This window comes from Gorilla gorilla, chromosome 7 (genome assembly GCF_029281585.2).
Source record: "Gorilla gorilla gorilla isolate KB3781 chromosome 7, NHGRI_mGorGor1-v2.1_pri, whole genome shotgun sequence".
Lineage (NCBI taxonomy): Eukaryota > Metazoa > Chordata > Mammalia > Primates > Hominidae > Gorilla > Gorilla gorilla.
The window spans coordinates 15,916,185-15,943,827 of record NC_073231.2 but is presented as its reverse complement, the minus strand read 5'-3'; the positions used below and the strand labels follow the sequence as shown (position 1 = coordinate 15,943,827).

At 53.9% G+C, this 27,643-nt stretch overlaps 3 protein-coding genes across 3 annotated transcripts; all 3 read right to left on the bottom strand.

Moving 5' to 3' along the window:
• Window positions 1–1,381: 1,381 nt before the first annotated feature.
• On the bottom strand, window positions 1,382–4,388 carry LOC134758999 (protein FAM90A15-like). The gene is made up of 4 exons (XM_063708970.1): window positions 4,266–4,388; window positions 3,572–3,771; window positions 3,005–3,113; window positions 1,382–2,344 (listed from the first exon to the last, which is right to left on the bottom strand). Exons 1-4 carry the CDS (start codon window positions 4,386–4,388, stop codon window positions 1,382–1,384), a joined length of 1,395 nt encoding a protein of 464 aa, XP_063565040.1.
• Window positions 4,389–16,669: 12,281 nt separating this feature from the next.
• Window positions 16,670–19,676, bottom strand: LOC134758998 (protein FAM90A15-like). The gene is made up of 4 exons (XM_063708969.1): window positions 19,554–19,676; window positions 18,860–19,059; window positions 18,293–18,401; window positions 16,670–17,632 (listed from the first exon to the last, which is right to left on the bottom strand). Exons 1-4 carry the CDS (start codon window positions 19,674–19,676, stop codon window positions 16,670–16,672), a joined length of 1,395 nt encoding a protein of 464 aa, XP_063565039.1.
• Window positions 19,677–24,313: 4,637 nt separating this feature from the next.
• LOC129524356 (protein FAM90A15) lies at window positions 24,314–27,320 on the bottom strand. Its single transcript, XM_055349740.2, has 4 exons — window positions 27,198–27,320; window positions 26,504–26,703; window positions 25,937–26,045; window positions 24,314–25,276 (listed from the first exon to the last, which is right to left on the bottom strand). The coding sequence occupies exons 1-4, from the start codon at window positions 27,318–27,320 to the stop codon at window positions 24,314–24,316; spliced, it is 1,395 nt and encodes a 464-aa protein (XP_055205715.2).
• Between the last annotated feature and the right edge of the window lie 323 nt (window positions 27,321–27,643).

Here is a 27,643-nt window from a genome sequence, read left to right as displayed (position 1 = left end):
ATTCTCTAGTCTCAATAAACCAGGGGCGCAATGCACCGTGGAAAGCCACGGGGACCTCTGCCCTTAAAAGCAGGGTATTGTCCAAGGTTTCTCCCCATGTGACAGTCTGAAATATGGCCTCGTGGGATGGGAAAGACCTGACTGTCCCCCAGCCTGACACCCGTAATGGGTCTGTGCTGAGGTGGATTAGTCAAAGAGGAAAGCCTCTTGCAGTTCAGATGGAGGAAGGCCACTGTCTCATGCTTGCCCCTGGGAACTGAATGTCTCGGTGTAAAGCCCGATCTTACATTTGTTCAACTCTGAGCTCGGAGAAAAGCTGCCCTGTGGCGGGAGGCGAGACATGTTGGCAGTAATGCTGCCTTGTTATTCTTTACTCCGCTGAGATGTTTGGGTGGAGAGAAACATAAATCTGGCCTACGTGCACGTCCAGGCATAGTACCTTCCCTTGAACTTAATAATGATATAGATTCTTTTGCTCACGTGTTTTTTTGTTGTTGTTGTTGACCTTCTCCTTATTATCACCCTGCTCTCCTACTACATTCCTTTTTGCTGAAATAATAAAAATCATAATCAATAAAAACTGAGGGAACTCAGAGGCCGGTGCCGGTGCAGGTCCTTGGTGTGCTGAGTGCCAGTCCCCTGGACCCACTGTTGTCTCCCTATACTTTGTCTCTGTGTCTTATTTCTTTTCTCCGTCTCTCATCCCACCCGACTAGAAACACCCACAGGGGTGGAGGGCCAGGCCACCCCTTCACTTGGAAAATCAGTTAAACACAGACACGGAATGAGAGTCAAAAGACAATATGTCATCTTTTTGAGAATTTTATTCACTTCAAAACAAATTAAACACACATATGTACAAAGGCATTCCAGAGCCCAGTTTTCGAGGCTGAGGAAAGACCCCGAGAGCGCTTTGCACAGCACGCTTCCCAGCGTCCGAAACACTGCTCTCAGGGCGGGGCACAGTGGAAGGGCTGCACCTCTCAGGGTTCCCTAACTTTTCCCTTATTCAGTCATCTAGAGAGCAAATACACAGTAATTCCCCAGTTTCCTGTTGACGTCCCAGCGGAAGTCTGACTCCTGTGCGTCACGCAGTTTCTGAGGCAACGAATCTCTGGCACGGAAGCTTTTCCTGGCGCGTTTCCGGAGAACCACGCGAACTACAACGTCCCTCACCAGAATTCAATGAGGCAGAGTCCCTGCACCTGCTCCCTGCACCTGCTCCTTGCCTGGCCCGGGCTCCCACATCCACAGAAGCGCCACAGCCGGGGAGCATCGGAGTCACCGCACAGAGTCTGCTCTCTGCTCCGCACTCCTCAGTCCCACAGTCCCCTCCAAGTCACGGGAGCTGGAGGCCAAGGAGCCCCTGCCACCTGCAGTCTCACTCCAGGTCAGAATCGCTGTCCTCTGAGGAGGAGGAAACCTGAAGGTCCTCATAGAGGACGCTCGGTGGGACACGAACACAGGGACCCTCAGACTTCTCTGACACATGAGGGCTCTGAGCGAGGAAGCCTCCCGGCTTCTCAGGAGAGGGAAATGAGGGGGCCGCCAGGAGGCTGGAGCTCCAGCGTCCGTTTTCCAGTCTCTGGAAGAGCACTCTGAGAGGCTGGGCCCCATCATGGCTGGCCGCTGGGTGATGGGACATGGTGCAGGCCTGGGCAGTAGGCAGGCAAGGTCTGCTGTGCGGAGGCTGCCGGTCGACGCTGGGCACCTGGGCCGGTGTCCTCCTGCCCATCTGGGGCGACGTACTTGGTCCAAGTTCGGTTGCGGCTGGCGGAGGTTGGAGATTCTCCGGGGCCCCCAGCTCACCTCCCTGGATGGCGCTTTCGGGGATCTGGAAGGGACCCAGTCTTGGTTTCTTGGGGAAGTTCAGGCAAGCCTGAATCGGAGCCTGGGCAGGTCTCTTGGCTCCTGGCCCGAAGCTGAGATTGGAGCCTAGGCCCAAGCTGTGTGTGGCGGCTGGCGGGCAGGGCTGTGAGGTCACCGCAGGACGTTTGTCTTGTGCCTGGGGTCTGATGGCCTGGAGCGGGCCGTGGGTTCTGGAGGCAGCCTGGGGAACTTCTCGGCAGCCACCCTCAGGGCTGCAGTGTGTCGGCTTCACCACGAGGAGAGGCTCGGGGCCCTGGTGCCTGACGGCAGGCTGAGGGATGTCGGCCGCAGCCCCTGTCTGTCTTTCCTTTGGTCCGAGACTTGAGGAGGAGCTCAGACTGGCTTTTCTGAGGGGAGACAGTGAAGCCAAGACGGAGCCCCTGCCAGACATTTCGGTAGCTGAGCGATCAGCGGGGACAGGGTCCACGCGCGGCCTTTTACTGGCTGTGTGGACCGGCATTGGCCCGCTTGCAACCTGAAAGAGAGGAAACAACACAGGTTAGAAGTAGTTCCTCAGCATGGAGCCAACGTGAAAATCAAGCACATCCAAAGACAAGGTGCACACGCCATGAAATTGTTAGTACAGTATCGACAGGCGGTCCTTGGAAGTAGGACTCCAGCTGAGTGCTGATCAGGACAAGACACATGAAAGATGCGCTCTCGAGCTATGTGTAGCTGATCTAAGCACACCATTGTTCAAAAGATCGCGTCTTGGGCATTAACTGGATCCAAGCGCCTCCACTCAGCCTTCCATGAAGTGGAACGGACTAATGCCCTTCCGAAGGCAGGTTGGTGGCTCAAGGGTACTCGGGACGTCTTCTCTGAACACGTGCATGTTCCTGGGTTTAGCCTTCTCCACGTTTGGGGCCTCTGAGGGACTAATTTCCTCATGCCGCTAGGAACATGTTGTTGGCAGGCTTGCCATAATTGGACAGAAAGGAAGCAACAGGAAATACGGCATCTTCAGATGCCTTCGCCTGGAATCAAATCGACCTGGAAGGATCGTGGAGTCCCTGACCCCAAGAAGGCAAGAAAGAGGGGTTCCCCGATTTCCTCCCGCAGACGGGAAGCTGAAAGGAAATCAAGCAGGGTGACCTAGAGGAGAAAAGGACCAGGGGCCCGGGGTGACACTCACCCTCAGATAATCAGAAGATTCCGTGGATCCTTTTCGATTCGGCAGCGGCTTCTCTGGAGGTTTCCCGGAAAATATGTGGAGGAGAGCCTTCCTCTGCCGGTCTTGTTGCCTGCAGAACGGAAAAAGGTCAGGCCGTGCCCCCTGGTTTTCCGCAGGAGACAGGGAGAACCCCGTCTGGGGCCCAGTCCCACTCCGTGTTTTGTGATACAGAAATGGACATCTGGTGCCCTTTCCGCCTCTGCACCTTCCCTCACGTGCCAACCTTCCCATCCTCCAGGTGGCCCTCTAGGCTTCCCAACTAAGGACTGTGATTTGGATTCCATCGCTTTTCCCTCTGTCGCGGGGAACCTGCACGAAGCGCCCCCGCCTCTCCCCGTCCCTGAATCTCCCAGAGCCAAAGGAGCTCCTGGGTGCGGAACCCCGGAGGACACGGAGCTGCGGCCTATTTCTCTGCAGCGTTCCTTCCCTGGCCCGGAGACGGAAAGGCACACGGTGTGCAGGTGCAGAGACACCATGTCCTTAGGAGGCAGTACCCTAAGGGTGGTGAAAACCCCTCCCACTGCTCACCTTGGTCTCTCTTCCTTCTCTCCCTTATCCTTGTTCAAGGGCCCCGGGTTGGCTTCAACCTGGGGCTTCCATGGTTTCAGGTTTTCCTTCCCTTCCTTTTTCCCCAAGGTCGCTGGAACCAGGGCTGCCTTCCAGCACTTCATGGGGCACCTGGTACTTCTGGCCGTGTGGCCAAAGGCCCCGCAGTTTTTGCACTTGAGCTGTGGGTGGAAAGGAAGTGATGTCAGTGAGTGAGCTGAAGCCACAGGCAGCGATCCCACGTCAACATTGGGACGGATTGTGAATTCAGAGCTGAATAAGGATTCCAAAGAGGGGACACCGGCATGGGGGCCGTTAAGTGCTGGGAGAGTTCGGATACGATGTTCCCTCCCAAAGCCCATGTGACGGAGGAACTCTGAAAGGAAGGACTCAAGGTTCCAAGGGGCACGATGGTGAACCCGATGTCAACAACGCAGCCAAACGTGGCTACACAGGACTCTAAGTAGAAAGAGAGGTTGCCCCCAAGAGTTTCTCAAGGGACCTATCGGGCTGGGGAGAAGGTCCCAAGCCACGCCCACCTTGGATGGGAAAAGCAACCTGGGTGGTGGTGACAGAACTCTTTGGAATCCAACCCAGTCTCCGAGGACCGTGTGACACCCCCTCCCCCCGTCCCCACCCCCACCCCGATACCCAAGAGATCCAGGGCTAGACTTACCCTGGGATCTTCTTCATCGGGCGGGGGAGCCCTTGGCCCAACTGGGGCCCTCCGCTGCTTCTGGAGGGTCTGGGCTCTCACCAGTCTCTTGGCCCAAGATTTGGGGTCCCGACGTGCCATCATCTTCGTCTGCTGGGGGTTTTATGACCGCCTTTTTCAGGGGTTGACTGTTGGGTCACCTGAAACACACACAAACACACACATGTCGATGGTTAAGCACGTTGGATATTCACACACCCACAGGAAGCCACCTGCTAACGCCCTGCCTGTGTGGTCATGAGGAGACCTCACCACCAGTCTGTCAAATCTGTAGAACACAATGTGCTGTGTGCATCCTCGGATATTGTGTGTTCCTCTGCCATGACTACCTAGTCCAAGAGTAAACCTCACCTGCCACAGGGCCCGTGGCCTAGGTATGGGGAGTTGAGCTTTCAACCCCAAACAAACAACTGATTCTGGACACTGGACTTAGGTCTCTCACGATTCACTCCGGTAGAAGACACGGTGATTCTGTCTCCCTTGACGGACAGAATGATCGAAGACACAGGGCATGGCGTGTGCCACCCTTTGGCAGGTCTGTTTGAAGTCAGGGATAAGGGATGCTTCCTGTGACAACTTGAAACGCTACTCTTGCCATTTCATTAGGCCACTTCCAAACACAAATTCATAGAGAGAAGTTACCTTCCTCTCTACCACACTAGCAGGTGATGGTCTTTCCTGTTCTATCTTTTGGCTTCAGCTCCAGCCCCTCTTTATTTATTTTTTTGGTATTTTACGCATACCACACGAATTCATCTGAACTAACGGGGAAGAAGTGCCATATCGTATCGAGGTCTTACACGGCTGAAGGGCAAACCACCCTTTTTTCCAAAGTCCTTTTTCCATTTACCCACCAATTCAGCATGCTGCAGTACATTTCTTTTCGCATTCCCATCTTGGTCTTATCCCACACGTGGAGACGGATATGTTTTGTCGTTTCCTGTTCCAAGAATTACTAGTAGCGAGAACACATCCTACCCCACCAGCAAGCCCCAGTGCGATCGGCATCTTTCGGCCTCCTTTGTCTCTTCCTCCCCCCCTCCACCATCCCTCAGGGATTGCGTGAAACAAACAATTGTTCAGTGAAACTAACCTGAAATTACACGTCTACTTTCTTTCCCCGGCTGGCGCTGAGATGGGCAGGTGCTGGAGCAGCCCCGCTGGAAGCGATGCAGCATCCAGGACGACGGAGGAAGGGGCGGAGAGGGACCTCTGCTTTCCAGGCTGCCTTTTATACTGCCTCCGGTCACCTGACGTGGAACGCACCCTAACCTAATCAGTTACCTGTACCTTAATTGCAATTAACTTAATCCAATTACATGACCTGGAAAGGTCTATTTGCACAGCCCACTCTAAGATCATGTCCACTGCTGACAGACATTCTAAAACCTACTTGTACAGCTGCAAGCTTTGAAGAATAGATGTTCCTCATCAGACATGTAACACTGGTGCCTGTACCCCTGTCTTCTTTTCCATCTTTTTTGTTTTTTTGTTTTGTTTTGTTTTAAAAAAATGTGGTAAAATAGACAACTTTTAATTGGACCACATTTTGTCTATCTCGACGTAGGCCTCAGTGTCATCAAGGAGACTCTCCTTGACATGCAGTCACGGCCATGATCCATCTTCAGAGCTTCTCTTTCTTCCCCAAGGTAAGTCTGTCAGCAGAGAACCGTGACCGCACCCTCATGTGTTTCCTCCCCCAGGAGGCGCTTGGAAACCACCGTGAATTGGACCGCACTGGGAAACACAGATGACGAAAGTCCACAACGCTTTGTCCTTCAGTGCCTGGCTCCTTTTTCAGCTCGTCTTGCGACTCCAGGCATTATGCCTGAAAAGTCTCCCGGACGCCTGTGAGGCTCTAACTCCCTGGGTCCCATTGCCATGTCTCTGGATTTGCGAAGATCCACCGCACCTTCTGTGGAACTCCCGTGTCGGTGAACTTTTGTGCCACGTCCCCTAATTCTGCCCATGGTCATCTGCACCTGCACGACTTAGGTTCCATGTTCCTTGGACGGGAAGAGACAGGCAGGAGTCGGAATGATGAACCAGCACACTGGGGCATTTTCTCATGTAGCCCAAGTGACCCCATGGTCTTCTCGAGCTTTGGAACCAGTCGCGTCCCCTTTGACACTGCACCCGGCTCCCAGTCTCTCAATCTTGCTGGCCCTCCGGCGATCTCCCGTTGGATGAATTGCTCCTGCTGAAACTCGAGTCCCCTTTGATTTGCGCTTCATTAATTATTCATGATTCAGGTTGGAAGGCCTGCTGACGACCCCCTGTGGCCGTTCTCTGAGCTTTCCTGTCACATCGTTTCCTTCCACGCTCTTTGGTTCCTTATGGTCCTGCTCCTTCTGCTGTCAGAGGAGCAGAGAGTTGATCTTATTGATTCTGGATACGGATACTTTCTAGGTGATCTGGATAATCAAGATAACGACCCTCAACAGCGGCGGAAAGGGAGCAGCCATTTGGTGTGTCTCAGAAAATCCCGCTCAGTTCCGAGGCCTCCTAGATGTGGAATCCTGCTCAGAGTTGTTCCCAGGTCAGAGAATGGAGAGAGCCTGTGCATGATGGGATATCCCTGCCTAGATCTTTTAGTGAGTCTCTACCTCAGCTACTCTTAGGATCAGGGGGAGAACCATGGTGTCAGACATCCGGAAAGAAGACGGGATGAATGTTTTACCTCTGAAGTACATCCCAAATGTGGGAGTTCACTTCAGCTGTGCTGGGGTCTATTTGGCCAGTGAAACTCTGCCTGGTTCATTCGCACATCCAGAAGCCACTTCACGGGGGGCCGTCGCAACAGGAATCACACACTTGGCATCGGCGGTTGAGCCAAATGGGGACTCGTGGTGCAAGCAACGCTCCCCACGTGTTAGCGTGCGTGAGATTCGGTTGGCGGAATTTTACTAGGTGCGTGTTGGTAGAGTGGGGCTGAGGTTTTCTTGCTCCTGTGGATGTATACGAAGTCAAAGGTCCTGCCCAGCCCTGCGGTCCCCTCAGTCAACTCTGTTTCGGAGACGTAACGATTTGGATTGCCAACAAGTCAGGAAATGTTCAAGCCGTTGGATGTAGGGTAAAGAAAGAGAGATCAGACTCTCACTGTGTCTATGTAGAAGGGGAAGACATAAGAGACTCCATTTTGAAAAAGACCTGTATTTTAAACAATTGCTTTGCTGAGATGTTGATCATTTGTAGCTTTGCCGCAGCCCCTTTGACCCAACTTGGAGCTCACAAAAACCTGTGTTGTATAAAATCGAGGTTTAAGGGATCTAGGGCTGTGCAGGACGTGCCTTGTTAACCAAATGTTTACAAGCAGTGTACTTGGTAAAAGTCATTGCCATTCTCTAGTCTCAATAAACCAGGGGCGCAATGCACCGTGGAAAGCCACGGGGACCTCTGCCCTTAAAAGCAGGGTATTGTCCAAGGTTTCTCCCCATGTGACAGTCTGAAATATGGCCTCGTGGGATGGGAAAGACCTGACTGTCCCCCAGCCTGACACCCGTAATGGGTCTGTGCTGAGGTGGATTAGTCAAAGAGGAAAGCCTCTTGCAGTTCAGATGGAGGAAGGCCACTGTCTCCTGCTTGCCCCTGGGAACTGAATGTCTCGGTGTAAAGCCCGATCGTACATTTGTTCAACTCTGAGCTCGGAGAAAAGCTGCCCTGTGGCGGGAGGCGAGACATGTTGGCAGTAATGCTGCCTTGTTATTCTTTACTCCGCTGAGATGTTTGGGTGGAGAGAAACATAAATCTGGCCTACGTGCACGTCCAGGCATAGTACCTTCCCTTGAACTTAATAATGATATAGAATTTGTTGCTCACGTGTTTTTTTTGTTGTTGTTGTTGACCTTCTCCTTATTATCACCCTGCTCTCCTACTACATTCCTTTTTGCTGAAATAATAAAAATCATAATCAATAAAAACTGAGGGAACTCAGAGGCCGGTGCCGGTGCAGGTCCTTGGTGTGCTGAGTGCCAGTCCCCTGGACCCACTGTTGTCTCCCTATACTTTGTCTCTGTGTCTTATTTCTTTTCTCCGTCTCTCATCCCACCCGACTAGAAACACCCACAGGGGTGGAGGGCCAGGCCACCCCTTCACTTGGAAAATCAGTTAAACACAGACACGGAATGAGAGTCAAAAGACAATATGTCATCTTTTTGAGAATTTTATTCACTTCAAAACAAATTAAACACACATATGTACAAAGGCATTCCAGAGCCCAGTTTTCGAGGCTGAGGAAAGACCCCGAGAGCGCTTTGCACAGCACGCTTCCCAGCGTCCGAAACACTGCTCTCAGGGCGGGGCACAGTGGAAGGGCTGCACCTCTCAGGGTTCCCTAACTTTTCCCTTATTCAGTCATCTAGAGAGCAAATACACAGTAATTCCCCAGTTTCCTGTTGACGTCCCAGCGGAAGTCTGACTCCTGTGCGTCACGCAGTTTCTGAGGCAACGAATCTCTGGCACGGAAGCTTTTCCTGGCGCGTTTCCGGAGAACCACGCGAACTACAACGTCCCTCACCAGAATTCAATGAGGCAGAGTCCCTGCACCTGCTCCCTGCACCTGCTCCTTGCCTGGCCCGGGCTCCCACATCCACAGAAGCGCCACAGCCGGGGAGCATCGGAGTCACCGCACAGAGTCTGCTCTCTGCTCCGCACTCCTCAGTCCCACAGTCCCCTCCAAGTCACGGGAGCTGGAGGCCAAGGAGCCCCTGCCACCTGCAGTCTCACTCCAGGTCAGAATCGCTGTCCTTTGAGGAGGAGGAAACCTGAAGGTCCTCATAGAGGACGCTCGGTGGGACACGAACACAGGGACCCTCAGACTTCTCTGACACATGAGGGCTCTGAGCGAGGAAGCCTCCCGGCTTCTCAGGAGAGGGAAATGAGGGGGCCGCCAGGAGGCTGGAGCTCCAGCGTCCGTTTTCCAGTCTCTGGAAGAGAACTCTGAGAGGCTGGGCCCCATCATGGCTGGCCGCTGGGTGATGGGACATGGTGCAGGCCTGGGTAGTAGGCAGGCAAGGTCTGCTGTGCGGAGGCTGCCGGTCGACGCTGGGCACCTGGGCCGGTGTCCTCCTGTCCATCTGGGGCGACGTACTTGGTCCAAGTTCGGTTGCGGCTGGCGGAGGTTGGAGATTCTCCGGGGCCCCCAGCTCACCTCCCTGGATGGCGCTTTCGGGGATCTGGAAGGGACCCAGTCTTGGTTTCTTGGGGAAGTTCAGGCAAGCCTGAATCGGAGCCTGGGCAGGTCTCTTGGCTCCTGGCCCGAAGCTGAGATTGGAGCCTAGGCCCAAGCTGTGTGTGGCGGCTGGCGGGCAGGGCTGTGAGGTCACCGCAGGACGTTTGTCTTGCGCCTGGGGTCTGATGGCCTGGAGCGGGCCGTGGGTTCTGGAGGCAGCCTGGGGAACTTCTCGGCAGCCACCCTCAGGGCTGCAGTGTGTCGGCTTCACCACGAGGAGAGGCTCGGGGCCCTGGTGCCTGACGGCAGGCTGAGGGATGTCGGCCGCAGCCCCTGTCTGTCTTTCCTTTGGTCCGAGACTTGAGGAGGAGCTCAGACTGGCTTTTCTGAGGGGAGACAGTGAAGCCAAGACGGAGCCCCTGCCAGACATTTCGGTAGCTGAGCGATCAGCGGGGACAGGGTCCACGCGCGGCCTTTTACTGGTTGTGTGGACCGGCATTGGCCCGCTTGCAACCTGAAAGAGAGGAAACAACACAGGTTAGAAGTAGTTCCTCAGCATGGAGCCAACGTGAAAATCAAGCACATCCAAAGACAAGGTGCACACGCCATGAAATTGTTAGTACAGTATCGACAGGCGGTCCTTGGAAGTAGGACTCCAGCTGAGTGCTGATCAGGACAAGACACATGAAAGATGCGCTCTCGAGCTATGTGTAGCTGATCTAAGCACACCATTGTTCAAAAGATCGCGTCTTGGGCATTAACTGGATCCAAGCGCCTCCACTCAGCCTTCCATGAAGTGGAACGGACTAATGCCCTTCCGAAGGCAGGTTGGTGGCTCAAGGGTACTCGGGACGTCTTCTCTGAACACGTGCATGTTCCTGGGTTTAGCCTTCTCCACGTTTGGGGCCTCTGAGGGACTAATTTCCTCATGCCGCTAGGAACATGTTGTTGGCAGGCTTGCCATAATTGGACAGAAAGGAAGCAACAGGAAATACGGCATCTTCAGATGCCTTCGCCTGGAATCAAATCGACCTGGAAGGATCGTGGAGTCCCTGACCCCAAGAAGGCAAGAAAGAGGGGTTCCCCGATTTCCTCCCGCAGACGGGAAGCTGAAAGGAAATCAAGCAGGGTGACCTAGAGGAGAAAAGGACCAGGGGCCCGGGGTGACACTCACCCTCAGATAATCAGAAGATTCCGTGGATCCTTTTCGATTCGGCAGCGGCTTCTCTGGAGCTTTCCCGGAAAATATGTGGAGGAGAGCCTTCCTCTGCCGGTCTTGTTGCCTGCAGAACGGAAAAAGGTCAGGCCGTGCCCCCTGGTTTTCCGCAGGAGACAGGGAGAACCCCGTCTGGGGCCCAGTCCCACTCCGTGTTTTGTGATACAGAAATGGACATCTGGTGCCCTTTCCGCCTCTGCACCTTCCCTCACGTGCCAACCTTCCCATCCTCCAGGTGGCCCTCTAGGCTTCCCAACTAAGGACTGTGATTTGGATTCCATCGCTTTTCCCTCTGTCGCGGGGAACCTGCACGAAGCGCCCCCGCCTCTCCCCGTCCCTGAATCTCCCAGAGCCAAAGGAGCTCCTGGGTGCGGAACCCCGGAGGACACGGAGCTGCGGCCTATTTCTCTGCAGCGTTCCTTCCCTGGCCCGGAGACGGAAAGGCACACGGTGTGCAGGTGCAGAGACACCATGTCCTTAGGAGGCAGTACCCTAAGGGTGGTGAAAACCCCTCCCACTGCTCACCTTGGTCTCTCTTCCTTCTCTCCCTTATCCTTGTTCAAGGGCCCCGGGTTGGCTTCAACCTGGGGCTTCCATGGTTTCAGGTTTTCCTTCCCTTCCTTTTTCCCCAAGGTCGCTGGAACCAGGGCTGCCTTCCAGCACTTCATGGGGCACCTGGTACTTCTGGCCGTGTGGCCAAAGGCCCCGCAGTTTTTGCACTTGAGCTGTGGGTGGAAAGGAAGTGATGTCAGTGAGTGAGCTGAAGCCACAGGCAGCGATCCCACGTCAACATTGGGACGGATTGTGAATTCAGAGCTGAATAAGGATTCCAAAGAGGGGACACCGGCATGGGGGCCGTTAAGTGCTGGGAGAGTTCGGATACGATGTTCCCTCCCAAAGCCCATGTGACGGAGGAACTCTGAAAGGAAGGACTCAAGGTTCCAAGGGGCACGATGGTGAACCCGATGTCAACAACGCAGCCAAACGTGGCTACACAGGACTCTAAGTAGAAAGAGAGGTTGCCCCCAAGAGTTTCTCAAGGGACCTATCGGGCTGGGGAGAAGGTCCCAAGCCACGCCCACCTTGGATGGGAAAAGCAACCTGGGTGGTGGTGACAGAACTCTTTGGAATCCAACCCAGTCTCCGAGGACCGTGTGACACCCCCTCCCCCCGTCCCCACCCCCACCCCGATACCCAAGAGATCCAGGGCTAGACTTACCCTGGGATCTTCTTCATCGGGCGGGGGAGCCCTTGGCCCAACTGGGGCCCTCCGCTGCTTCTGGAGGGTCTGGGCTCTCACCAGTCTCTTGGCCCAAGATTTGGGGTCCCGACGTGCCATCATCTTCGTCTGCTGGGGGTTTTATGACCGCCTTTTTCAGGGGTTGACTGTTGGGTCACCTGAAACACACACAAACACACACATGTCGATGGTTAAGCACGTTGGATATTCACACACCCACAGGAAGCCACCTGCTAACGCCCTGCCTGTGTGGTCATGAGGAGACCTCACCACCAGTCTGTCAAATCTGTAGAACACAATGTGCTGTGTGCATCCTCGGATATTGTGTGTTCCTCTGCCATGACTACCTAGTCCAAGAGTAAACCTCACCTGCCACAGGGCCCGTGGCCTAGGTATGGGGAGTTGAGCTTTCAACCCCAAACAAACAACTGATTCTGGACACTGGACTTAGGTCTCTCACGATTCACTCCGGTAGAAGACACGGTGATTCTGTCTCCCTTGACGGACAGAATGATCGAAGACACAGGGCATGGCGTGTGCCACCCTTTGGCAGGTCTGTTTGAAGTCAGGGATAAGGGATGCTTCCTGTGACAACTTGAAACGCTACTCTTGCCATTTCATTAGGCCACTTCCAAACACAAATTCATAGAGAGAAGTTACCTTCCTCTCTACCACACTAGCAGGTGATGGTCTTTCCTGTTCTATCTTTTGGCTTCAGCTCCAGCCCCTCTTTATTTATTTTTTTGGTATTTTACGCATACCACACGAATTCATCTGAACTAACGGGGAAGAAGTGCCATATCGTATCGAGGTCTTACACGGCTGAAGGGCAAACCACCCTTTTTTCCAAAGTCCTTTTTCCATTTACCCACCAATTCAGCATGCTGCAGTACATTTCTTTTCGCATTCCCATCTTGGTCTTATCCCACACGTGGAGACGGATATGTTTTGTCGTTTCCTGTTCCAAGAATTACTAGTAGCGAGAACACATCCTACCCCACCAGCAAGCCCCAGTGCGATCGGCATCTTTCGGCCTCCTTTGTCTCTTCCTCCCCCCCTCCACCATCCCTCAGGGATTGCGTGAAACAAACAATTGTTCAGTGAAACTAACCTGAAATTACACGTCTACTTTCTTTCCCCGGCTGGCGCTGAGATGGGCAGGTGCTGGAGCAGCCCCGCTGGAAGCGATGCAGCATCCAGGACGACGGAGGAAGGGGCGGAGAGGGACCTCTGCTTTCCAGGCTGCCTTTTATACTGCCTCCGGTCACCTGACGTGGAACGCACCCTAACCTAATCAGTTACCTGTACCTTAATTGCAATTAACTTAATCCAATTACATGACCTGGAAAGGTCTATTTGCACAGCCCACTCTAAGATCATGTCCACTGCTGACAGACATTCTAAAACCTACTTGTACAGCTGCAAGCTTTGAAGAATAGATGTTCCTCATCAGACATGTAACACTGGTGCCTGTACCCCTGTCTTCTTTTCCATCTTTTTTGTTTTTTTGTTTTGTTTTGTTTTAAAAAAATGTGGTAAAATAGACACCTTTTAATTGGACCACATTTTGTCTATCTCGACGTAGGCCTCAGTGTCATCAAGGAGACTCTCCTTGACATGCAGTCACGGCCATGATCCATCTTCAGAGCTTCTCTTTCTTCCCCAAGGTAAGTCTGTCAGCAGAGAACCGTGACCGCACCCTCATGTGTTTTCTCCCCCAGGAGGCGCTTGGAAACCACCGTGAATTGGACCGCACTGGGAAACACAGATGACGAAAGTCCACAACGCTTTGTCCTTCAGTGCCTGGCTCCTTTTTCAGCTCGTCTTGCGACTCCAGGCATTATGCCTGAAAAGTCTCCCGGACGCCTGTGAGGCTCTAATTCCCTGGGTCCCATTGCCATGTCTCTGGATTTGCGAAGATCCACCGCACCTTCTGTGGAACTCCCGTGTCGGTGAACTTTTGTGCCACGTCCCCTAATTCTGCCCATGGTCATCTGCACCTGCACGACTTAGGGTCCATGTTCCTTGGACGGGAAGAGACAGGCAGGAGTCGGAATGATGAACCAGCACACTGGGGCATTTTCTCATGTAGCCCAAGTGACCCCATGGTCTTCTCGAGCTTTGGAACCAGTCGCGTCCCCTTTGACACTGCACCCGGCTCCCAGTCTCTCAATCTTGCTGGCCCTCCGGCGATCTCCCGTTGGATGAATTGCTCCTGCTGAAACTCGAGTCCCCTTTGATTTGCGCTTCATTAATTATTCATGATTCAGGTTGGAAGGCCTGCTGACGACCCCCTGTGGCCGTTCTCTGAGCTTTCCTGTCACATCGTTTCCTTCCACGCTCTTTGGTTCCTTATGGTCCTGCTCCTTCTGCTGTCAGAGGAGCAGAGAGTTGATCTTATTGATTCTGGATACGGATACTTTCTAGGTGATCTGGATAATCAAGATAACGACCCTCAACAGCGGCGGAAAGGGAGCAGCCATTTGGTGTGTCTCAGAAAATCCCGCTCAGTTCCGAGGCCTCCTAGATGTGGAATCCTGCTCAGAGTTGTTCCCAGGTCAGAGAATGGAGAGAGCCTGTGCATGATGGGATATCCCTGCCTAGATCTTTTAGTGAGTCTCTACCTCAGCTACTCTTAGGATCAGGGGGAGAACCATGGTGTCAGACATCCGGAAAGAAGACGGGATGAATGTTTTACCTCTGAAGTACATCCCAAATGTGGGAGTTCACTTCAGCTGTGCTGGGGTCTATTTGGCCAGTGAAACTCTGCCTGGTTCATTCGCACATCCAGAAGCCACTTCACGGGGGGCCGTCGCAACAGGAATCACACACTTGGCATCGGCGGTTGAGCCAAATGGGGACTCGTGGTGCAAGCAACGCTCCCCACGTGTTAGCGTGCGTGAGATTCGGTTGGCGGAATTTTACTAGGTGCGTGTTGGTAGAGTGGGGCTGAGGTTTTCTTGCTCCTGTGGATGTATACGAAGTCAAAGGTCCTGCCCAGCCCTGCGGTCCCCTCAGTCAACTCTGTTTCGGAGACGTAACGATTTGGATTGCCAACAAGTCAGGAAATGTTCAAGCCGTTGGATGTAGGGTAAAGAAAGAGAGATCAGACTCTCACTGTGTCTATGTAGAAGGGGAAGACATAAGAGACTCCATTTTGAAAAAGACCTGTATTTTAAACAATTGCTTTGCTGAGATGTTGATCATTTGTAGCTTTGCCGCAGCCCCTTTGACCCAACTTGGAGCTCACAAAAACCTGTGTTGTATAAAATCGAGGTTTAAGGGATCTAGGGCTGTGCAGGACGTGCCTTGTTAACCAAATGTTTACAAGCAGTGTACTTGGTAAAAGTCATTGCCATTCTCTAGTCTCAATAAACCAGGGGCGCAATGCACCGTGGAAAGCCACGGGGACCTCTGCCCTTAAAAGCAGGGTATTGTCCAAGGTTTCTCCCCATGTGACAGTCTGAAATATGGCCTCGTGGGATGGGAAAGACCTGACTGTCCCCCAGCCTGACACCCGTAATGGGTCTGTGCTGAGGTGGATTAGTCAAAGAGGAAAGCCTCTTGCAGTTCAGATGGAGGAAGGCCACTGTCTCCTGCTTGCCCCTGGGAACTGAATGTCTCGGTGTAAAGCCCGATCGTACATTTGTTCAACTCTGAGCTCGGAGAAAAGCTGCCCTGTGGCGGGAGGCGAGACATGTTGGCAGTAATGCTGCCTTGTTATTCTTTACTCCGCTGAGATGTTTGGGTGGAGAGAAACATAAATCTGGCCTACGTGCACGTCCAGGCATAGTACCTTCCCTTGAACTTAATAATGATATAGAATTTGTTGCTCACGTGTTTTTTTTGTTGTTGTTGTTGACCTTCTCCTTATTATCACCCTGCTCTCCTACTACATTCCTTTTTGCTGAAATAATAAAAATCATAATCAATAAAAACTGAGGGAACTCAGAGGCCGGTGCCGGTGCAGGTCCTTGGTGTGCTGAGTGCCAGTCCCCTGGACCCACTGTTGTCTCCCTATACTTTGTCTCTGTGTCTTATTCCTTTTCTCCGTCTCTCATCCCACCCGACTAGAAACACCCACAGGGGTGGAGGGCCAGGCCACCCCTTCACTTGGAAAATCAGTTAAACACAGACACGGAATGAGAGTCAAAAGACAATATGTCATCTTTTTGAGAATTTTATTCACTTCAAAACAAATTAAACACACATATGTACAAAGGCATTCCAGAGCCCAGTTTTCGAGGCTGAGGAAAGACCCCGAGAGCGCTTTGCACAGCACGCTTCCCAGCGTCCGAAACACTGCTCTCAGGGCGGGGCACAGCGGAAGGGCTGCACCTCTCAGGGTTCTCTAACTTTTCCCTTATTCAGTCATCTAGAGAGCAAATACACAGTAATTCCCCAGTTTCCTGTTGACGTCCCAGCGGAAGTCTGACTCCTGTGCGTCACGCAGTTTCTGAGGCAACGAATCTCTGGCACGGAAGCTTTTCCTGGCGCGTTTCCGGAGAACCACGCGAACTACAACGTCCCTCACCAGAATTCAATGAGGCAGAGTCCCTGCACCTGCTCCCTGCACCTGCTCCTTGCCTGGCCCGGGCTCCCACATCCACAGAAGCGCCACAGCCGGGGAGCATCGGAGTCACCGCACAGAGTCTGCTCTCTGCTCCGCACTCCTCAGTCCCACAGTCCCCTCCAAGTCACGGGAGCTGGAGGCCAAGGAGCCCCTGCCACCTGCAGTCTCACTCCAGGTCAGAATCGCTGTCCTCTGAGGAGGAGGAAACCTGAAGGTCCTCATAGAGGACGCTCGGTGGGACACGAACACAGGGACCCTCAGACTTCTCTGACACATGAGGGCTCTGAGCGAGGAAGCCTCCCGGCTTCTCAGGAGAGGGAAATGAGGGGGCCGCCAGGAGGCTGGAGCTCCAGCGTCCGTTTTCCAGTCTCTGGAAGAGCACTCTGAGAGGCTGGGCCCCATCATGGCTGGCCGCTGGGTGATGGGACATGGTGCAGGCCTGGGCAGTAGGCAGGCAAGGTCTGCTGTGCGGAGGCTGCCGGTCGACGCTGGGCACCTGGGCCGGTGTCCTCCTGCCCATCTGGGGCGACGTACTTGGTCCAAGTTCGGTTGCGGCTGGCGGAGGTTGGAGATTCTCTGGGGCCCCCAGCTCACCTCCCTGGATGGCGCTTTCGGGGATCTGGAAGGGACCCAGTCTCGGTTTCTTGGGGAAGTTCAGGCAAGCCTGAATCGGAGCCTGGGCAGGTCTCTTGGCTCCTGGCCCGAAGCTGAGATTGGAGCCTAAGCCCAAGCTGTGTGTGGCGGCTGGCGGGCAGGCCTGTGAGGTCACCGCAGGACGTTTGTCTTGTGCCTGGGGTCTGATGGCCTGGAGCGGGCCGTGGGTTCTGGAGGCAGCCTGGGGAACTTCTCGGCAGCCACCCTCAGGGCTGCAGTGTGTCGGCTTCACCACGAGGAGAGGCTCGGGGCCCTGGTGCCTGACGGCAGGCTGAGGGATGTCGGCCGCAGCCCCTGTCTGTCTTTCCTTTGGTCCGAGACATGAGGAGGAGCTCAGACTGGCTTTTCTGAGGGGAGACAGTGAAGCCAAGACGGAGCCCCTGCCAGACATTTCGGTAGCTGAGCGATCAGCGGGGACAGGGTCCACGCGCGGCCTCTTACTGGTTGTGTGGACCGGCATTGGCCCGCTTGCAACCTGAAAGAGAGGAAACAACACAGGTTAGAAGTAGTTCCTCAGCATGAAGCCAACGTGAAAATCAAGCACATCTAAAGACAAGGTGCACACGCCATGAAATTCTTAGTACAGTATCGACAGGCGGTCCTTGGAAGTAGGACTCCAGCTGAGTGCTGATCAGGACAAGACACATGAAAGATGCGCTCTCGAGCTATGTGTAGCTGATCTAAGCACACCATTGTTCAAAAGATCGCGTCTTGGGCATTAACTGGATCCAAGCGCCTCCACTCAGCCTTCCATGAAGTGGAACGGACTAATGCCCTTCCGAAGGCAGGTTGGTGGCTCAAGGGTACTCGGGACGTCTTCTCTGAACACGTGCATGTTCCTGGGTTTAGCCTTCTCCACGTTTGGGGCCTCTGAGGGACTAATTTCCTCATGCCGCTAGGAACATGTTGTTGGCAGGCTTGCCATAATTGGACAGAAAGGAAGCAACAGGAAATACGGCATCTTCAGATGCCTTCGCCTGCAATCAAATCGACCTGGAAGGATCGTGGAGTCCCTGACCCCAAGAAGGCAAGAAAGAGGGGTTCCCCGATTTCCTCCCGCAGACGGGAAGCTGAAAGGAAATCAAGCAGGGTGACCTAGAGGAGAAAAGGACCAGGGGCCCGGGGTGACACTCACCCTCAGATAATCAGAAGATTCCGTGGATCCTTTTCGATTCGGCAGCGGCTTCTCTGGAGCTTTCCCGGAAAATATGTGGAGGAGAGCCTTCCTCTGCGGGTCTTGTTGCCTGCAGAACGGAAAAAGGTCAGGCCGTGCCCCCTGGTTTTCCGCAGGAGACAGGGAGGACCCCGTCTGGGGCCCAGTCCCACTCCGTGTTTTGTGATACAGAAATGGACATCTGGTGCCCTTCCCGCCTCTGCACCTTCCCTCACGTGCCAACCTTCCCATCCTCCAGGTGGCCCTCTAGGCTTCCCAACTAAGGACTGTGATTTGGATTCCATGGCTTTTCCCTCTGTCGCGGGGAACCTGCACGAAGCGCCCCCGCCTCTCCCCGTCCCTGAATCTCCCAGAGCCAAAGGAGCTCCTGGGTGCGGAACCCCGGAGGACACGGAGCTGCGGCCTATTTCTCTGCAGCGTTCCTTCCCTGGCCCGGAGACGGAAAGGCACACGGTGTGCAGGTGCAGAGACACCATGTCCTTAGGAGGCAGTACCCTAAGGGTGGTGAAAACCCCTCCCACTGCTCACCTTGGTCTCTCTTCCTTCTCTCCCTTATCCTTGTTCAAGGGCCCCGGGTTGGCTTCAACCTGGGGCTTCCATGGTTTCAGGTTTTCCTTCCCTTCCTTTTTCCCCAAGGTCGCTGGAACCAGGGCTGCCTTCCAGCACTTCATGGGGCACCTGGTACTTCTGGCCGTGTGGCCAAAGGCCCCGCAGTTTTTGCACTTGAGCTGTGGGTGGAAAGGAAGTGATGTCAGTGAGTGAGCTGAAGCCACAGGCAGCGATCCCACGTCAACATTGGGACGGATTGTGAATTCAGAGCTGAATAAGGATTCCAAAGAGGGGACACCGGCATGGGGGCCGTTAAGTGCTGGGAGAGTTCGGATACGATGTTCCCTCCCAAAGCCCATGTGACGGAGGAACTCTGAAAGGAAGGACTCAAGGTTCCAAGGGGCACGATGGTGAACCCGATGTCAACAACGCAGCCAAACGTGGCTACACAGGACTCTAAGTAGAAAGAGAGGTTGCCCCCAAGAGTTTCTCAAGGGACCTATCGGGCTGGGGAGAAGGTCCCAAGCCACGCCCACCTTGGATGGGAAAAGCAACCTGGGTGGTGGTGACAGAACTCTTTGGAATCCAACCCAGTCTCCGAGGACCGTGTGACACCCCCTCCCCCCGTCCCCACCCCCACCCCGATACCCAAGAGATCCAGGGCTAGACTTACCCTGGGATCTTCTTCATCGGGCGGGGGAGCCCTTGGCCCAACTGGGGCCCTCCGCTGCTTCTGGAGGGTCTGGGCTCTCACCAGTCTCTTGGCCCAAGATTTGGGGTCCCGACGTGCCATCATCTTCGTCTGCTGGGGGTTTTATGACCGCCTTTTTCAGGGGTTGACTGTTGGGTCACCTGAAACACACACAAACACACACATGTCGATGGTTAAGCACGTTGGATATTCACACACCCACAGGAAGCCACCTGCTAACGCCCTGCCTGTGTGGTCATGAGGAGACCTCACCACCAGTCTGTCAAATCTGTAGAACACAATGTGCTGTGTGCATCCTCGGATATTGTGTGTTCCTCTGCCATGACTACCTAGTCCAAGAGTAAACCTCACCTGCCACAGGGCCCGTGGCCTAGGTATGGGGAGTTGAGCTTTCAACCCCAAACAAACAACTGATTCTGGACACTGGACTTAGGTCTCTCACGATTCACTCCGGTAGAAGACACGGTGATTCTGTCTCCCTTGACGGACAGAATGATCGAAGACACAGGGCATGGCGTGTGCCACCCTTTGGCAGGTCTGTTTGAAGTCAGGGATAAGGGATGCTTCCTGTGACAACTTGAAACGCTACTCTTGCCATTTCATTAGGCCACTTCCAAACACAAATTCATAGAGAGAAGTTACCTTCCTCTCTACCACACTAGCAGGTGATGGTCTTTCCTGTTCTATCTTTTGGCTTCAGCTCCAGCCCCTCTTTATTTATTTTTTTGGTATTTTACGCATACCACACGAATTCATCTGAACTAACGGGGAAGAAGTGCCATATCGTATCGAGGTCTTACACGGCTGAAGGGCAAACCACCCTTTTTTCCAAAGTCCTTTTTCCATTTACCCAGCAATTCAGCATGCTGCAGTACATTTCTTTTCGCATTCCCATCTTGGTCTTATCCCACACGTGGAGACGGATATGTTTTGTCGTTTCCTGTTCCAAGAATTACTAGTAGCGAGAACACATCCTACCCCACCAGCAAGCCCCAGTGCGATCGGCATCTTTCGGCCTCCTTTGTCTCTTCCTCCCCCCCTCCACCATCCCTCAGGGATTGCGTGAAACAAACAATTGTTCAGTGAAACTAACCTGAAATTACACGTCTACTTTCTTTCCCCGGCTGGCGCTGAGATGGGCAGGTGCTGGAGCAGCCCCGCTGGAAGCGATGCAGCATCCAGGACGACGGAGGAAGGGGCGGAGAGGGACCTCTGCTTTCCAGGCTGCCTTTTATACTGCCTCCGGTCACCTGACGTGGAACGCACCCTAACCTAATCAGTTACCTGTACCTTAATTGCAATTAACTTAATCCAATTACATGACCTGGAAAGGTCTATTTGCACAGCCCACTCTAAGATCATGTCCACTGCTGACAGACATTCTAAAACCTACTTGTACAGCTGCAAGCTTTGAAGAATAGATGTTCCTCATCAGACATGTAACACTGGTGCCTGTACCCCTGTCTTCTTTTCCATCTTTTTTGTTTTTTTGTTTTGTTTTGTTTTAAAAAAATGTGGTAAAATAGACACCTTTTAATTGGACCACATTTTGTCTATCTCGACGTAGGCCTCAGTGTCATCAAGGAGACTCTCCTTGACATGCAGTCACGGCCATGATCCATCTTCAGAGCTTCTCTTTCTTCCCCAAGGTAAGTCTGTCAGCAGAGAACCGTGACCGCACCCTCATGTGTTTTCTCCCCCAGGAGGCGCTTGGAAACCACCGTGAATTGGACCGCACTGGGAAACACAGATGACGAAAGTCCACAACGCTTTGTCCTTCAGTGCCTGGCTCCTTTTTCAGCTCGTCTTGCGACTCCAGGCATTATGCCTGAAAAGTCTCCCGGACGCCTGTGAGGCTCTAATTCCCTGGGTCCCATTGCCATGTCTCTGGATTTGCGAAGATCCACCGCACCTTCTGTGGAACTCCCGTGTCGGTGAACTTTTGTGCCACGTCCCCTAATTCTGCCCATGGTCATCTGCACCTGCACGACTTAGGGTCCATGTTCCTTGGACGGGAAGAGACAGGCAGGAGTCGGAATGATGAACCAGCACACTGGGGCATTTTCTCATGTAGCCCAAGTGACCCCATGGTCTTCTCGAGCTTTGGAACCAGTCGCGTCCCCTTTGACACTGCACCCGGCTCCCAGTCTCTCAATCTTGCTGGCCCTCCGGCGATCTCCCGTTGGATGAATTGCTCCTGCTGAAACTCGAGTCCCCTTTGATTTGCGCTTCATTAATTATTCATGATTCAGGTTGGAAGGCCTGCTGACGACCCCCTGTGGCCGTTCTCTGAGCTTTCCTGTCACATCGTTTCCTTCCACGCTCTTTGGTTCCTTATGGTCCTGCTCCTTCTGCTGTCAGAGGAGCAGAGAGTTGATCTTATTGATTCTGGATACGGATACTTTCTAGGTGATCTGGATAATCAAGATAACGACCCTCAACAGCGGCGGAAAGGGAGCAGCCATTTGGTGTGTCTCAGAAAATCCCGCTCAGTTCCGAGGCCTCCTAGATGTGGAATCCTGCTCAGAGTTGTTCCCAGGTCAGAGAATGGAGAGAGCCTGTGCATGATGGGATATCCCTGCCTAGATCTTTTAGTGAGTCTCTACCTCAGCTACTCTTAGGATCAGGGGGAGAACCATGGTGTCAGACATCCGGAAAGAAGACGAGATGAATGTTTTACCTCTGAAGTACATCCCAAATGTGGGAGTTCACTTCAGCTGTGCTGGGGTCCATTTGGCCAGTGAAACTCTGCCTGGTTCATTCGCACATCCGGAAGCCACTTCACGGGGCGCCGTCGCAACTGGAACCACACACTTGGCATCGGCGGTTGAGCCAAATGGGGACTCGTGGTGCAAGCAACGCTCCCCACGTGTTAGCGTGCGTGAGATTCGGTTGGCGGAATTTTACTAGGTGCGTGTTGGTAGAGTGGGGCTGAGGTTTTCTTGCTCCTGTGGATGTATACGAAGTCAAAGGTCCTGCCCAGCCCTGCGGTCCCCTCAGTCAACTCTGTTTCGGAGACGTAACGATTTGGATTGCCAACAAGTCAGGAAATGTTCAAGCCGTTGGATGTAGGGTAAAGAAAGAGAGATCAGACTCTCACTGTGTCTATGTAGAAGGGGAAGACATAAGAGACTCCATTTTGAAAAAGACCTGTATTTTAAACAATTGCTTTGCTGAGATGTTGATCATTTGTAGCTTTGCCGCAGCCCCTTTGACCCAACTTGGAGCTCACAAAAACCTGTGTTGTATAAAATCGAGGTTTAAGGGATCTAGGGCTGTGCAGGACGTGCCTTGTTAACCAAATGTTTACAAGCAGTGTACTTGGTAAAAGTCATTGCCATTCTCTAGTCTCAATAAACCAGGGGCGCAATGCACCGTGGAAAGCCACGGGGACCTCTGCCCTTAAAAGCAGGGTATTGTCCAAGGTTTCTCCCCATGTGACAGTCTGAAATATGGCCTCGTGGGATGGGAAAGACCTGACTGTCCCCCAGCCTGACACCCGTAATGGGTCTGTGCTGAGGTGGATTAGTCAAAGAGGAAAGCCTCTTGCAGTTCAGATGGAGGAAGGCCACTGTCTCCTGCTTGCCCCTGGGAACTGAATGTCTCGGTGTAAAGCCCGATCGTACATTTGTTCAACTCTGAGCTCGGAGAAAAGCTGCCCTGTGGCGGGAGGCGAGACATGTTGGCAGTAATGCTGCCTTATTATTCTTTACTCCGCTGAGATGTTTGGGTGGAGAGAAACATAAATCTGGCCTACGTGCACGTCCGGGCATAGTACCTTCCCTTGAACTTAATAATGATATAGATTCTTTTGCTCACGTGTTTTTTTTGTTGTTGTTGTTGACCTTCTCCTTATTATCACCCTGCTCTCCTACTACATTCCTTTTTGCTGAAATAATAAAAATCATAATCAATAAAAACTGAGGGAACTCAGAGGCCGGTGCCGGTGCAGGTCCTTGGTGTGCTGAGTGCCAGTCCCCTGGACCCACTGTTGTCTCCCTATACTTTGTCTCTGTGTCTTATTTCTTTTCTCCGTCTCTCATCCCACCCGACTAGAAACACCCACAGGGGTGGAGGGCCAGGCCACCCCTTCACTTGGAAAATCAGTTAAACACAGACACGGAATGAGAGTCAAAAGACAATATGTCATCTTTTTGAGAATTTTATTCACTTCAAAACAAATTAAACACACATATGTACAAAGGCATTCCAGAGCCCAGTTTTCGAGGCTGAGGAAAGACCCCGAGAGCGCTTTGCACAGCACGCTTCCCAGCGTCCGAAACACTGCTCTCAGGGCGGGGCACAGCGGAAGGGCTGCACCTCTCAGGGTTCCCTAACTTTTCCCTTATTCAGTCATCTAGAGAGCAAATACACAGTAATTCCCCAGTTTCCTGTTGACGTCCCAGCGGAAGTCTGACTCCTGTGCGTCACGCAGTTTCTGAGGCAACGAATCTCTGGCACGGAAGCTTTTCCTGGCGCGTTTCCGGAGAACCACGCGAACTACAACGTCCCTCACCAGAATTCAATGAGGCAGAGTCCCTGCACCTGCTCCCTGCACCTGCTCCTTGCCTGGCCCGGGCTCCCACATCCACAGAAGCGCCACAGCCGGGGAGCATCGGAGTCACCGCACAGAGTCTGCTCTCTGCTCCGCACTCCTCAGTCCCACAGTCCCCTCCAAGTCACGGGAGCTGGAGGCCAAGGAGCCCCTGCCACCTGCAGTCTCACTCCAGGTCAGAATCGCTGTCCTCTGAGGAGGAGGAAACCTGAAGGTCCTCATAGAGGACGCTCGGTGGGACACGAACACAGGGACCCTCAGACTTCTCTGACACATGAGGGCTCTGAGCGAGGAAGCCTCCCGGCTTCTCAGGAGAGGGAAATGAGGGGGCCGCCAGGAGGCTGGAGCTCCAGCGTCCGTTTTCCAGTCTCTGGAAGAGAACTCTGAGAGGCTGGGCCCCATCATGGCTGGCCGCTGGGTGATGGGACATGGTGCAGGCCTGGGCAGTAGGCAGGCAAGGTCTGCTGTGCGGAGGCTGCCGGTCGACGCTGGGCACCTGGGCCGGTGTCCTCCTGCCCATCTGGGGCGACGTACTTGGTCCAAGTTCGGTTGCGGCTGGCGGAGGTTGGAGATTCTCCGGGGCCCCCAGCTCACCTCCCTGGATGGCGCTTTCGGGGATCTGGAAGGGACCCAGTCTCGGTTTCTTGGGGAAGTTCAGGCAAGCCTGAATTGGAGCCTGGGCAGGTCTCTTGGCTCCTGGCCCGAAGCTGAGATTGGAGCCTAGGCCCAAGCTGTGTGTGGCGGCTGGCGGGCAGGGCTGTGAGGTCACCGCAGGACGTTTGTCTTGTGCCTGGGGTCTGATGGCCTGGAGCGGGCCGTGCGTTTTGGAGGCAGCCTGGGGAACTTCTCGGCAGCCACCCTCAGGGCTGCAGTGTGTCGGCTTCACCACGAGGAGAGGCTCGGGGCCCTGGTGCCTGACGGCAGGCTGAGGGATGTCGGCCGCAGCCCCTGTCTGTCTTTCCTTTGGTCCGAGACTTGAGGAGGAGCTCAGACTGGCTTTTCTGAGGGGAGACAGTGAAGCCAAGACGGAGCCCCTGCCAGACATTTCGGTAGCTGAGCGATCAGCGGGGACAGGGTCCACGCGCGGCCTTTTACTGGTTGTGTGGACCGGCATTGGCCCGCTTGCAACCTGAAAGAGAGGAAACAACACAGGTTAGAAGTAGTTCCTCAGCATGGAGCCAACGTGAAAATCAAGCACATCCAAAGACAAGGTGCACACGCCATGAAATTCTTAGTACAGTATCGACAGGCGGTCCTTGGAAGTAGGACTCCAGCTGAGTGCTGATCAGGACAAGACACATGAAAGATGCGCTCTCGAGCTATGTGTAGCTGATCTAAGCACACCATTGTTCAAAAGATCGCGTCTTGGGCATTAACTGGATCCAAGCGCCTCCACTCAGCCTTCCATGAAGTGGAACGGACTAATGCCCTTCCGAAGGCAGGTTGGTGGCTCAAGGGTACTCGGGACGTCTTCTCTGAACACGTGCATGTTCCTGGGTTTAGCCTTCTCCACGTTTGGGGCCTCTGAGGGACTAATTTCCTCATGCCGCTAGGAACATGTTGTTGGCAGGCTTGCCATAATTGGACAGAAAGGAAGCAACAGGAAATACGGCATCTTCAGATGCCTTCGCCTGGAATCAAATCGACCTGGAAGGATCGTGGAGTCCCTGACCCCAAGAAGGCAAGAAAGAGGGGTTCCCCGATTTCCTCCCGCAGACGGGAAGCTGAAAGGAAATCAAGCAGGGTGACCTAGAGGAGAAAAGGACCAGGGGCCCGGGGTGACACTCACCCTCAGATAATCAGAAGATTCCGTGGATCCTTTTCGATTCGGCAGCGGCTTCTCTGGAGGTTTCCCGGAAAATATGTGGAGGAGAGCCTTCCTCTGCGGGTCTTGTTGCCTGCAGAACGGAAAAAGGTCAGGCCGTGCCCCCTGGTTTTCCGCAGGAGACAGGGAGGACCCCGTCTGGGGCCCAGTCCCACTCCGTGTTTTGTGATACAGAAATGGACATCTGGTGCCCTTCCCGCCTCTGCACCTTCCCTCACGTGCCAACCTTCCCATCCTCCAGGTGGCCCTCTAGGCTTCCCAACTAAGGACTGTGATTTGGATTCCATGGCTTTTCCCTCTGTCGCGGGGAACCTGCACGAAGCGCCCCCGCCTCTCCCCGTCCCTGAATCTCCCAGAGCCAAAGGAGCTCCTGGGTGCGGAACCCCGGAGGACACGGAGCTGCGGCCTATTTCTCTGCAGCGTTCCTTCCCTGGCCCGGAGACGGAAAGGCACACGGTGTGCAGGTGCAGAGACACCATGTCCTTAGGAGGCAGTACCCTAAGGGTGGTGAAAACCCCTCCCACTGCTCACCTTGGTCTCTCTTCCTTCTCTCCCTTATCCTTGTTCAAGGGCCCCGGGTTGGCTTCAACCTGGGGCTTCCATGGTTTCAGGTTTTCCTTCCCTTCCTTTTTCCCCAAGGTCGCTGGAACCAGGGCTGCCTTCCAGCACTTCATGGGGCACCTGGTACTTCTGGCCGTGTGGCCAAAGGCCCCGCAGTTTTTGCACTTGAGCTGTGGGTGGAAAGGAAGTGATGTCAGTGAGTGAGCTGAAGCCACAGGCAGCGATCCCACGTCAACATTGGGACGGATTGTGAATTCAGAGCTGAATAAGGATTCCAAAGAGGGGACACCGGCATGGGGGCCGTTAAGTGCTGGGAGAGTTCGGATACGATGTTCCCTCCCAAAGCCCATGTGACGGAGGAACTCTGAAAGGAAGGACTCAAGGTTCCAAGGGGCACGATGGTGAACCCGATGTCAACAACGCAGCCAAACGTGGCTACACAGGACTCTAAGTAGAAAGAGAGGTTGCCCCCAAGAGTTTCTCAAGGGACCTATCGGGCTGGGGAGAAGGTCCCAAGCCACGCCCACCTTGGATGGGAAAAGCAACCTGGGTGGTGGTGACAGAACTCTTTGGAATCCAACCCAGTCTCCGAGGACCGTGTGACACCCCCTCCCCCCGTCCCCACCCCCACCCCGATACCCAAGAGATCCAGGGCTAGACTTACCCTGGGATCTTCTTCATCGGGCGGGGGAGCCCTTGGCCCAACTGGGGCCCTCCGCTGCTTCTGGAGGGTCTGGGCTCTCACCAGTCTCTTGGCCCAAGATTTGGGGTCCCGACGTGCCATCATCTTCGTCTGCTGGGGGTTTTATGACCGCCTTTTTCAGGGGTTGACTGTTGGGTCACCTGAAACACACACAAACACACACATGTCGATGGTTAAGCACGTTGGATATTCACACACCCACAGGAAGCCACCTGCTAACGCCCTGCCTGTGTGGTCATGAGGAGACCTCACCACCAGTCTGTCAAATCTGTAGAACACAATGTGCTGTGTGCATCCTCGGATATTGTGTGTTCCTCTGCCATGACTACCTAGTCCAAGAGTAAACCTCACCTGCCACAGGGCCCGTGGCCTAGGTATGGGGAGTTGAGCTTTCAACCCCAAACAAA

What these genes read in the sequence shown, in the direction of transcription:
- LOC134758998 (XM_063708969.1), bottom strand. Translation starts at nt 19,676, where the DNA reads ATGATGGCACGTCGGGACCCCAAATCTTGGGCCAAGAGACTGGTGAGA. An exon ending in CCGATGAAGAAGATCCCAGG is followed by an intron (nt 19,060 to 19,553) that starts GTAAGTCTAGCC and finishes TTCCACCCACAG; the next exon opens with CTCAAGTGCAAAAACTGCGG. An exon ending in GAGAAGGAAGAGAGACCAAG is followed by an intron (nt 18,402 to 18,859) that starts GTGAGCAGTGGG and finishes TCCGTTCTGCAG; the next exon opens with GCAACAAGACCCGCAGAGGA.
- LOC129524356 (XM_055349740.2), bottom strand. Translation starts at nt 27,320, where the DNA reads ATGATGGCACGTCGGGACCCCAAATCTTGGGCCAAGAGACTGGTGAGA. An exon ending in CCGATGAAGAAGATCCCAGG is followed by an intron (nt 26,704 to 27,197) that starts GTAAGTCTAGCC and finishes TTCCACCCACAG; the next exon opens with CTCAAGTGCAAAAACTGCGG. An exon ending in AATCTTCTGATTATCTGAGG is followed by an intron (nt 25,277 to 25,936) that starts GTGAGTGTCACC and finishes CCTCTCTTTCAG; the next exon opens with GTTGCAAGCGGGCCAATGCC.
- LOC134758999 (XM_063708970.1), bottom strand. Translation starts at nt 4,388, where the DNA reads ATGATGGCACGTCGGGACCCCAAATCTTGGGCCAAGAGACTGGTGAGA. An exon ending in CCGATGAAGAAGATCCCAGG is followed by an intron (nt 3,772 to 4,265) that starts GTAAGTCTAGCC and finishes TTCCACCCACAG; the next exon opens with CTCAAGTGCAAAAACTGCGG. An exon ending in GAGAAGGAAGAGAGACCAAG is followed by an intron (nt 3,114 to 3,571) that starts GTGAGCAGTGGG and finishes TCCGTTCTGCAG; the next exon opens with GCAACAAGACCGGCAGAGGA.